This window comes from Tachyglossus aculeatus, chromosome 7 (genome assembly GCF_015852505.1).
Source record: "Tachyglossus aculeatus isolate mTacAcu1 chromosome 7, mTacAcu1.pri, whole genome shotgun sequence".
Taxonomy (NCBI): Eukaryota; Metazoa; Chordata; class Mammalia; order Monotremata; family Tachyglossidae; genus Tachyglossus; species Tachyglossus aculeatus.
The window spans coordinates 29,342,546-29,354,562 of NC_052072.1; the positions used below are offsets into that span (position 1 = coordinate 29,342,546).

General features: G+C 54.4%; 1 protein-coding gene across 1 annotated transcript; it reads right to left on the minus strand.

Moving 5' to 3' along the window:
- Positions 1 to 232: 232 nt before the first annotated feature.
- ELF3 (E74 like ETS transcription factor 3) lies at positions 233 to 5,110 on the minus strand. The gene is made up of 9 exons (XM_038749250.1): positions 4,943 to 5,110; positions 4,366 to 4,530; positions 3,748 to 3,969; positions 3,332 to 3,427; positions 3,116 to 3,238; positions 2,813 to 2,908; positions 2,199 to 2,315; positions 1,324 to 1,519; positions 233 to 1,194 (listed from the first exon to the last, which is right to left on the minus strand). The coding sequence occupies exons 2-9, from the start codon at positions 4,520 to 4,522 to the stop codon at positions 1,080 to 1,082; spliced, it is 1,122 nt and encodes a 373-aa protein (XP_038605178.1). The 5' UTR covers positions 4,523 to 4,530; positions 4,943 to 5,110; the 3' UTR covers positions 233 to 1,079.
- Between the last annotated feature and the right edge of the window lie 6,907 nt (positions 5,111 to 12,017).

Below are 12,017 nucleotides of genomic sequence, written 5' to 3' on the forward strand. Positions count from 1 at the left end.
CAGCTCCCAGACCCCAGGCTTCCTCTCCCCTTCCTTCTCTATCCAGCCCTGCCCCAGGCCCCAGGGTGTCACCCTTCCTTTCCTCGGCTCCTCCTGCCCTGCTATAGCAAAAGCAGTCAAGCTGGGCCAGGCCCTCTGGGTGGGGGAAATCCACTGCCTGTTCTCTCCTTCACCCCAACCTCCACTCAACACTGCTGGAAACCAAGTCTCTAAAAGGAATAGACACTAAAAGTTTCAGGTTAGAAAAAAAACACAACACTTTATTAGACCCCTACTCATTCTGGCGACAGAGAGGGAGGAGGGGAAGAGAGCCCCTGTAGGAGGAGGGGATGGGTTAAAAAATTAAAAAAAAATTGGAAACTTCAGATCAGTCCAGCTGAGGGGGCCCCAGCTACAGCCCTGGGGATTCAGGACCTTGGGGTGCTCTCTCTGCCCACATGCACGCACGCACACGAACACACATACACACAGAGTCATGGGTGGTATGAAAAAATAGATCTATGTACAACTTACATATTTATATCATAAATTAGGGTGCACACTCAGACGTTCGGCCTGCGGCGTCTGAGCAGCAGTGGAATGGGGGTAGGGGGTATAGGGAGGGAGAGGAATAGGACAGAACAGGAATCCAATCCAACAGTCAGGAGTTTCCTCTCCTCTGGGCCTCCCCCTGGCATCTCCAAGCCAAGTGCCACCTGGGAAGGGCCTGGGGCCGGGTAGCCTCTTGAGTAGGAGTGGGTTGAGGTGTTAGCAGAGGGCAGAGAACAACCAGGCTGGAGGAAGGGGTCTGCCACCCCCACTTCTCTTTCAGGCCCTGGAGGAGGTGGGCCTCAGGATTTGTAAATCCAGGAGTTGAAGGAGCAGAAGAAAACTGCGACTTGGCCTGCTCAGTCTCCCGGTAATAGCGGTTGACATTAACCTACTGCAGCCAAAATATTCAGCTTTTGCTTTCCAAGGCGCCAGGTACCAGCGCAAACGTAGATGCCCTCGGAGGAGGGCAATGTCCAAGGAAGGGTCTCTGGGCCTGGGCCACTCGGACACGTCTCTGGGCCCGGGCTGCTCAGACATCCCTCGTCCGCCTAGTTCCGGCCCAGGATAACCTCGTCCTCCTTCCAGCCGCTCGAGTTCTTGCCGAATTTGTAGACCAGCCGGCGACCGTCCACGCGCTCCAAGATTTCCCGCTTGTAGTAGTATCTGGAGGTGGTGGTGGTGGTGGGGACAAAAAGAGGTCCTAGTCACCCATTGTGGCCCTGGGAACCTCAACCCCTCATCCTGAGTCCTTTGGGGTCCCCACCCGCAGCCCCTGCCCTGGCTTGCACGTACCTCATGGCCCGACTCAGCTTCTCGTACGTCATGCTGCTGTTCTTCTTCTTCTGGCCCCACAGCTGGGCCACCGCCTCAGAGCGCAGAAACTTGAAAACCCCCTCGTGCCGGTTCTCCCACTTCATCAGGCCCTCATTGAGCTCAGGGTGGATGAGGATGTCACGGATGAACTCCCAGAGGTGGGTGCCGCGGGGGGCTGGGGGTTGGAGTGGGAGACCCGGTCAGCTGGGCAACTGTGAAGTCGGGCAGCTCTTCCCTGAACCTCAGTGCTGCCCCTCGGCCTCCACAAAGGCCCAGCACCCCAACAGAGCCAGAGAGCCTCCCCTTTTCCCCGCCTGGGGAATCTCCTGTGCATTTCTCTGCCCAGGCTGTGGGGCTGTCTCTCCATATGGCTCCTTGTCCAAATTGGCCCTGGATTGGGATTCTTCTCTGTTCCCATCTTCCCCAGGGGGATAAGGGACAAGGGAGCTGGGGCACAGAGCATAACCTCCTCCTTTCCCGCAATACGCCCCAGCATTCTTTAATGACACTGCGGATTCTGGGGCTGCAGATTTCGGGGGCAGAGGGTTTGTCTCGCTTCTGTCATACGTCCCAGGTGCTTAGTACAGCACTGTCGTTAGGGTAGGTGCTCAGTAAATGCCACTGACTGACCAAAGGATGGTTCCTAGGCTGACCACTGCTCCACCCAGCAAACATCCCCCAGGGGCCAGGGAAGGCTGAATTGGGTCCCCTTTAAAGTTCTTCTTTCCCCGTCCCCGTCCCCCGTCTCCCCAGCTTTAATGAGCACGCCTCTCTGGGGCAGTGTGGCCCTGTTCCTCCATGCGGCAGGCCCGCAGAGGTCAGGGCAGGGTCCGGGGCCACCAGTGAGGGCTCACCATGCTTGCTCTTCTTTCCCTCCAGGCACTCGCGGTTCTCCTTGCTGAGCTTGCGTGGTCGGCCCCGCTTGCGCTTGCCATGCTTCAGGTCTCCTTTCTTGTGGTCGGTGAAGACCCCTGTGAGGATGGGCGAGGAGTAGAACAGTTAGTAAACTCCTCTCTCTGAACAGGTCCTAGGGAGCCACTCTGCCCAGGGGTCCCCCCCCGTAAGGTGCCTCTCCTTTGATTTCCTCTCTGTCAGTCTTCCCCGGATCAGGAGGGCTGGGCATCCCACCTCCTTGACCAGACCTCTCCAGCCCCCCTCCAAAATTTCCTCTCCTGGGGATCCTCTAATACTCTCCCCCGACCAGAGCATGTCTCCCCTGACTGGAACCCGGGCAACCAGGATCCCCAGACCACGGGCCCCTCCCTCAGCATGCCCATACCTCAGGCAGAGCCAGCCAGGCAGGGAATGACACGGTGACCCATTCGCCCCGGTGCCCTGGGCCCGCCCCACCTCGCCCACACCTTCCCACCACGCCACCCGCATCTTGCCTCGTCCTCTTGCCCTGTTCCCGCATGCCGGTTCTGACCCAGCCCCACCCCTGGCACACAGCCCAGTCGCCTGCACTCACCCTGGCTAAAGGGGAAGAGCTTCGTGTCTGTGGGGTCTGGGTCCAGGTCACTTCCACCGGAGTCTGAGGAGTTGGGGCTCTGCGATGCTCCTGTGCCTGGAGATAGGTTGGGGTTGGGGGGAGGTGGTGAGAAGTTGGGCTGTGCCCCAGCCAACTGCATCAACTCTACCTTCCCCAGACAGGCCCCACTGGGCCAAAGCCCTCCAAACCAAGCCAGGGCTCTCCCACCCATTCCTGATCCAGCAGGAGCAACACTGCCCCGGGGTAGTGCCCTCCAGGCTGGGGTCATTCCTGGGGCCTCACCTGAAGTGGAGACATCAGAATTCCCAGGAGAGATTGGGGCGCCTGGCCTGTAGCCACCCTGGTAGTGGGAGCTGAGAAGCTTTGGATCCTCCAACAGCTCTGGGCCAAATGGACTGTCCTGGTCTGGGGGAGAGAGTGGAGGGTGAGTGGGTCTCCCCATGGTGGTAAGGGGTGGGAGTTGGGGAAAGACAGGGAGGAGAGGAGAGAGGGTCTCACCAAAGGCGATAGTGTCCACCATAGGATCATGGGAGGAGAACTCGTCCTTCTCTAGAAACTCAATGATCCAGCTCAGCTCATCAGATGCAGCGGAAGCTGAAAAAAAAGTGAATAGAGTGTTTGGGACCTGTCCTCCTTCAGCCCTGCCCAACCCCCCAGCTTCTTATCCTGGGTGGGGGCTGGCTGTCCTGGATTCCTCCAGAGGACTCCTGAGGAGGCAAGAGAACCTCCAAACCAAGACTCTGGGTCCCTCTGGGGAGACTGAGGCCAGGGGAAGTGCCAAAGTGGCTGAAGACTGGGGTCCAGAAATGGTCCTGCCAGTTTGCTTTTGTCCCCAGCTCCTCCAAGGCCACCAACAGCTCAGCCAGTGGTCCGTGTCCCGGTCCCTAGCCCCACACCACTGCCCCGGGACTCACTGATCTCCTGAAGCTGAGCGTACAGTTCATCCCCCAGGGGCCCAAAGACGAGGCGCAGCTCCTCAAGCCCATATCGGCACAGCATGGCACCGTCCATGTTGCAGCGGGAAAAGTCAATGGCGTTGGCGTCGTATTTGTTCTTCTCCACTTGGTAGCCAATCCAGTCCAGCACCTGGGCCCTCGTCCATGACTGGGGCATTTCCCCAGACCAGCTGGCCTTCTCTGCCAGGGACAGAAGTCACCGGGGTCAACAAGGGACAGGCCTGGAGGGCAGGGTCACTTCTCAATCCACTGGGTGCTCTATTCTCTCTTGGGTCTATCCCCGGCCCCACACTCCTCCCTTGGCCACGTCTCTCTCCCAGAAAGTAGGGGAAGAGCCCAGGGTCCCCCTCTCCCCTCCCTCACTCCGCCTCCCCTGGAGCCTGGGCACTGACCATTTCACAGCCTTGCTTAGGTTGACAGGCTGGCTCCCACTTACAAAACTCCTGCTTCCTCCTCCTCCTCCCCATCCCAGCCCCTCCACCAGCCTTCCTGTCTTCCTGTTTGGCCCCTTAGGGGAGGGGAGGAGTTCTTCCATTTCCCAGGGACCCTAGCCCCCCACCACCACCCTGGACCCACCTGTGCCTTCGGGAGGCAACTGCGCATTGTTGAGGGTCAGTACCAGGTCAGCATCGGCACCCGCGGGGGCCGGGGGCGCCAGGGCCGCGTCCTCAGCCTGGTACATGGCGCTGATGTAGTTGCTGAGGATGTGGCTGACCTCACAGGATGCAGCCATGTGGCTCCCTGGGGAGAGCGGGGAGGTCATGGCAGGGGGTGGGGACGTCCCCACCCTCCCTGACCCAAAACCCTCCGAGGGGAAACTTCTGGGCCAGACCCTCAGCTGGGCAGACTGACCGATGGCCGGGCCGGAACACCAACACTGGCCAACCACGACAACTGGCCTCTCGCCAGGCCCTGTCGGCAGGGAGGCCCAGGAGACTCCGTGAGCCTGGGTCTCTCCACCCAAAATCCCTCCCACAGGCGACAGTTGTAGCCCCCTCCTTCATCCCCGGGTGGTCGCGGCCATCGGTTTGCCCCCATCTCCCCCCACCCCTCGGCCAACCATCCCAGGCTCCCTGCTCGGGGTAGGAGGGCTTGGAAGTGAGGAGAGGGCTTTGGAGGAAGGACTGACCAGGGCCAGCCACAAGACACCTACCTGAACGGGGACCAGGGCACAACAGCGAGTAATCCACAGTGGGGAGGCGGCAAATAAACTCCAGGAAAACCCACGGCAACTAACTCGGTCTCATCCCCCGCCGCCCTAAATAAGGCCTGCAGCCGCCCCTCCCAGGTGTGGTGCTTTTATAGCTGAGCCACCCTCGGTAACCCGAGATGCCTGGCTCTTTGGGCTGGAGGGGGATTTCCTGGCCTAGGGACCCAGGCTCCCTGCCCTGTTCATTTGCATATTTTGTGCCACTTGGCAGGGACCCAGGCTGCCTGTGCTGGGAAATCAGACTCTGGTTTAATGATTGTCAGAGCTTCGCCTACTCCCGGGGAAGGGGTGAAGGAGTTGCCCGAATATCTTCCCCACCCCCCACCCCCCACCTCCTTTTCTCCATTCCCTCTCCCACCCCAGATTCTCCATCCTTCCCCCTGTCTTCCCCTTGTCACGGCTCCCGGAGAGTCTGGATTTCCGAGTGCCCCATTCGGTCTGCTCCCACTCCTTGGGTCCCCGTGCCCACTCGGTGCCCACTCGAGGAGAGGCAAGATGGGAAAGGGGCCCAGGGTGGGGGTGGGCCCAAGAGCAGTGCGGGCCAAGCTGAGGCACCAAAGGGGCAAGGGAACCTTCCCTCTAGACTGATCTCGTTGTGGGCAAGGAACACGTCTACCAACTGTGTTATATTGTCCTCTCCCAAGCTCTTAGTACAGTGCTCTGCACATAGTATGTGCTCAATAAAAACGATTGATTGATTGATAGATTTTCTAGCGATCCTTGCCCGGTCTGGGCACCAGTTCAGGTGGGTACGCCCGGCCTGGCCAGCTGTTTGTGTTGGTGGGGTGGGATGGCGGGGCCTAAAACGACTCCTGCTCCAGACTCCCCATTGGGCCAGGTCCGGCGGTCAGCTGGGGCCCCATGGTACTTGCTAGTCTTACTCACCCCCCACCTTATCAATCTCATCCATAAAGCCTTGCTTGTCTGGGCTACCAGAGGGGAGTGGGGAGGCAAAGAGGGAGCGCAGCCCAGCAACTGGGAACCACCCCACAGTCAGCAGGGAATGTCAGAGAGTTAATAATAATTATTATTATGGTATTTTTTGAGCACTTACTATGTGCCTAGCACTGTTCTAAGCCCTGGGGTGGATACAGGGTAATCAGGTTGTCCCACGTGGGGCTCACACTTTTAATCCTCATTTTACAGATGAGGTAACTGAGGCCCAGAGAAGGAGGCCTTCCCAGACTGAGCCCCTTCCTTCCTCTCCCCCTCATCCCCCTCTCCATCCCCCTCATCTTACCTCCTTCCCTTCCCCACAGCACCTGTATATATGTATATATGTTTGTACATATTTATTACTCTATTTATTTATTTTACTTGTACATATCTATTCTATTTATTTTATTTTGTTAGTATGTTTGGTTTTGTTCTCCGTTTCCCCCTTTTAGACCGTGATCCTGCTGTTGGGTAGGGACTGTCTCTATATGTTGCCAACTTGTACTTCCCAAGCACTTAATACAGTGCTTTGCACACAGTAAGCGCTCAATAAATTGATTGATTGATTAAGTGACTTGTCCAAGGTCACACAGCAGACAAGTGGCGGAGCCGGGATTAGAACCCATGGCCTCTGACTCCCAAGACCGTGCTCTTTCTACTAAGCTACACGGAGAATCCCTGGGACCAGGCCTTCTCTGTCCAGATTCATGCTTGCTGAGGGGGAATGGGAGGGTCGTCGCACTGAGGGCAAGAAGACCCTGCTTTTCCCTACCTGCTCCCACTCTGTGCGCACCTGTGCTCACCTGTGCTCACCTGCTGCCCTCTTGTGTCTAGACCCAGAGGGCCGGTCCCAGGAGTCATAATCAATCCTATTTATTGAGCGCTTACTGTGTGCACAGCACTGTACTAAGCGCTTGGGAAGTACAAGTTGGCAACATATAGAGACAGTCCCTACCCAGCAGCGGGCTCACAGTCTAAAAGAGTCCCCGAGATGCGGCCGTGACCTGCGGGAGGAAGGCTAACGCTGAGGCCTAAGGCTCTGGAACCGGGAGGAAGCCCTCCCTTTCTTCTATTTCCTCCCCTGTCAGACAGGAAAACCCATCTCTGCCCCCTCACCTGCGGGGGAGGGAAAGCAAAATACCGCAGTGCTATAAGGACCTCGAGGAAAAGAAGGGAGGGACTGGGAATGGGCAGGGAGTGAAAAATGGGGCCGGAAAACGAAGGCATCTAATGAATTATTTTCCTTTGGCTTTCCCTCATGGAATTCTCTTGCTGTTTTCTTCTTCAAAACCCCTGGGAGACAGGAAAAAGAGAAACTGAGTGCAGCGTGGCTTAATGGAAAGAGCCCAGGCTTGGGAGTCAGAGGTCGTGGGTTCTAATTCCGGCTCCGCCACTTGTCAGCTGTGTGACTTTGGGCAAGTCACTTAACTTCTCTGTGCCTCAGCTACCTCATCTGTAAGATAGGGATTAAGACTGTGAGCCCCACATGGGACAACCTGATTATCTCCTATCTGCCCCAGTGCTTAGAACAGTGCTTGGCACTGTGAGCCCACTGTTGGGTAGGGACTGTCTCTATATGTTGCCAATTTGTACTTCCCAAGCGCTTAGTACAGTGCTCTGCACACAGTAAGCGCTCAATAAATACGATTGATGATATAGCAAGTGCTTCACAAATACCATCATCACCATCATCCTTGTAATACATGGCCTAGTGGAAAGAGTATGGGCTGGTTATCAGAGACCCAGGTTCCAATCCTGACTCCTCCACTTGCCGGTTTGTGACCTAGGTCAAGTCACTAAACTGCTCTGTGCCTCAGTTTCTTCATCTGTAAAATGGGAATTCAATGTTTTAATAACAATAATTGCGTTGTTTTTAAGCGTTTACTAGGTGCCAGCCACCCTACTAAATGCTAGGGCATATCAGGTTGGACACAATCCCTGTACCACTTGGGGTTCACAGTCTTAATTCCCATTTTACAGATGAGCACAGACAAGTGAGGTGACTTGCCCAAGGTTGCACAGCAGATAAGTGGCAGAGGAAGTATTAGAACCCAGATGTTTCTGACTCCCAAGCCCACACTCTAACCAACTAAGCCACGCTGCTCTTCAATACCCATTTTCCTACCTACTTAGACCATGAGCCCCATGTGGGCTACTTATTGTGTATCAACTCCAGAATTTAGTACAGTCAGTGCAGCATGGCTCAGTGGAAAGAGCGTGTGCTTGGGAGTCAGAGGTCATGGGTTCTAATTCCGGCTCCGCCGCCTGTCAGCTGTATGACTTTGGGCAAGTCACTTAACTTCTCTCTGCCTCAGTTTCCTCATCTGTAAAATGGGGATTAAGACTGTGAGCCCCACATGGGACAACCTGATCACCTTGTATCCACCCCCAGCACTTAGAACAGTGCTTTGCACATAGTAAGTGCTTAACAAATGCTATTATTATTATTATTTTATTATTATTATTGTAAGCACTTTTTTATGGTATTTGTTAAGTACATATTATGTGCCAGCAACTGTACTATGTGCCAGGAACTGTACTGAGCACTGGGGTAGGATACAAGATCAACAGGTTAATCAATTATTAGTCATAATAATAACAGTATTTATTTGGTTTAGTCTGTGCCAATCACTGTGCTAAGTGCTAGGATTGATGCAATAATCGGATCATCCATAGCCCCAAGAGGAAGAAAGGCCAGGTGTTTTATCCCTATTCTATGGATGACAAAACTGAGGCATGGAGAGGTTAAAGTGACTTGCTCAATGTCACACCGTAAGTAGAGAAGCCAGGACTAGAACCTAGGTCTCCTTGTCCCATGCCTTTTCCACTAGGCCTCAAACAGAGGCCCGGAAAAGGCAAAGAAATTGGTGGAAGTCCCATAATGCTTGGGGAGAAGAGCCTGGACAAGCATTCTTTGCACTAAACCCAGAATCCGGAAGCTCAGCAATCTGGAGGCTCAGGACTCCAGAACCCGGTCAAGAGATCCAGCTTGCCCCAGCCCTGAAAGGGACATTATTATTATTATTATTATTATCATGGTATTTGTTAAGTGCTTACTATGAGGAGCAAAAACTCCTCACTCTCGACTTCAAGGCTGTCCATCACCTCGCCCTCTCCTACCTCACCTCCCTTCTCTCCTTCTCCAGCCCAGCCGGCACCCTCCGCTCCTCTGCCGCTAACCTCCTCATTGTGCCTTGTTCTCACCTGTCCCGCAGTTGACCCCCGGCCCACGTCCTCCCCTGGCCTGGAATGCCCTCCCTCCGCACATCCTCCAAACTGGCTCTCTTCCTCCCTTCAAAGCCCTACTGAGAGCTCACCTCCTCCAGGAGGCCTTCCCAGACTGAGCCCCCTTTTCCTTCTCCTCCTCCCCATCCCCCCGCCCTACCTCCTTCTCCTTCCCCTCCCCACAGCACCTGTATATATGTTTGTACAGATTTATTACTCTATTTATTTTACTTGTACATATTTACTATTCTATTTATTTTGTTAATGATGTGCATCTAGCTTTATTTCTATTTACTGTGATGATGACACATGTCCACATGTTTTGTTTTGTTGTCTGTCCCCCTGTTCTAGACTGTGAGCCCGTTGTTGGGTAGGGACCGTCTCTATATGTTGCCAACTTGTACTTCCCAAGTGCTTAGTCCAGTGCTCTGCACACAGTAAGCACTCAATAAATATGATTGAATGAATGAATGAATGAGTGTGCCAGGCACTGTACTAAGCACTGGGGTGGATACAAGCAAATCAGGTTGGACAACATCCTGTTCCCACACAGAGCCCACAGTCTTCACCCCCATTTTACAGGTGAGGTAACTGAAGCACAGAGAAGTGAAGTGGCTTGCCCAAGGCCACATAGCAGACAAGTGGGGGAGCCGAGATTAGAACCCATGACCTTCTGACTCCCGGGCCCATGCTCTATCCACTAAGCCATGCTGTTTCTCATAACGCTGTTAATACTGATTGTGGTATTTAAGGGCTTACTATGTGCCAAGCACTACACTAAGCACTAGGGTAGATTCAAGATAATCGGGTCCGACATGGGGCTGATAGGCTGCCAAAGAACCCATTCTCCAGGTTGTCTGATCCCAAACGCACTGAAGTCCCAGCCAGCAGAGGGTTTGGGGCCAAGTCACCTCACCCTGGGGTCCGGTGGGGAAGGAGTTAATGTTCCAGGCTCTTTGTGGAAGGGGAGCATGAGCAGCCCAGGACTCTCTTGCCAGTAGGATTTTCCCCGGCCCCCAGAGCTGGCACACCCTTCGCCCTGACACCCGGTCTGGAATGTGGAAAAACCAGCAGCTCCTGGCCCCGCAGGCTGCTCATGCGCTCCTGGCCTGCGGGCAGAGACCAGCCAAGGCTATTCACAGGACTGGGAGGGGACCACAGGCCAGGCCTGGCCTGGGCCCCCGAGGGAGGAGCAGAAGCCAAGCTCAGGTCTGATCTGGAGGCTTGGACAGTCTCTCTCCTGGCTTGGGTCCACCTCTCTCTGGCTCAGTCCCTTGGAGCTACAACTGGGCCATCCCTGGTGCCCTGGCCAGCAAAGTCAGACCGGCATAACAAGGGCACTGGGGAGCTGAAACAATCATTTTGGCCCAGACCACCTCCACCCCAGCCCCACCTGACACTGGGTCATTCTCTTAGTAATAATAATAATGATGGCATTTATTAAGCACTTACTATGTGCCAAGCACTGTTCTAAGCGCTGGGGAGGTTACTCACCAGAGGCTGGACCCTGGCCCTTTAGCCTGCTCAGCTGCCCGAGGATGGCAGACCCTTTATCCACCCCACCCTCAGCCCTACAGTAATAATAATAATAATGTTGGTATTTGTTAAGTGCTTACTATGTGCAAAGCACTGTTCTAAGCGCTGGGGTAGATACAAGATAAACAGGTTGTCCCACGTGGGGCTCACAGTCTTCATCCTCATTTTCCAGATGAGGGAACTGAGGCCCAGAGAAGTTAAGTGACTTGCCCAAGGTCACACAGCTGACAAGTGGCGGAGCCGGGATTTGAACCCACGGCCTCTGACTCCAAAGCCCATGCTCTTTCCACTGAGCCACGCTGCTTCCCTTATTGTACAAATCCATAATTTATTTTAATGTCCATCTCCCCCCTTAGACTGTAAGCTCATTGTGGGTGGGGAACATGCCTACCAAATCTGTTACACTGTACTCTCCCCAGCCCTTAGTAAAGTGCTCAACAGATACCACTGATTTAATTCATTTGATCATATTTATTGAGCACTTACTGTGCGCAGAGCTCTGCACTAAGTGCTTGGAAAGTACAATTCGACTGATTGATCCTCTGGGGGCCCCAGGTTGGAGGTTAGAATGATAGGAGACCAGGGTGGGGAAGGGGTTAGGGGACTGATATTCTGGAGGGAAAAGTCAGGGTGCCCAAGATAATAACAATAATAATAATAATGGTATTTGTTAAGTGCTTACTATGTGCAAAGCACTGTTCTAAGCACTGGGGAGGTTACAAGGTGATCAGGTTGTCCCATGGGGGGCTCACAGTTTTTAATCCCCATTTTTCAGATGAGGTAACTGAGGCACAGAGAAGTTAAGTGACTTGCCCAAAGTTACACAGCTGACAGTTGGTGGAGCCAGGATTTGAACCCATGACCTCTGCCTCTAAAGCCCGTGCTCTTTCCACTGAGCCACGCTGCTTCTCCATGATGAACTGGGGGTTCCTCCCCTCCCTGCCCAACTCTAGGAACCAACTGTCATTCTAGATCAGCTGGAGCCTGTTTTAGACAGGGTCATGGAGCCCTGATTCAAGGGGAAAGAAAACTTTAATGGTCCACTGAAAGCTAGTGACAATTTGAAATAGGCCCAAAGGAGCAGGGGGAAAAGGCTCTGGCCTATTGAGGCTGGAGATCCTCTAGTAGCCATGGTTGCCACCCCCACTTTTGGCACCTTAGCCCAGAAGGTGCTCAAAGACATGGTTGGGGGGGAGGCATAGTGTCCAGAAGGCCCCAGCCCAAGGTGGGGCGGGGGGGGAAGAGAAGCAGGTACAAAGGAGTAACATGGGATTGCTTAGGGTAGCCACAATCTGTTAAACATGCAGACGTGGCAGATACG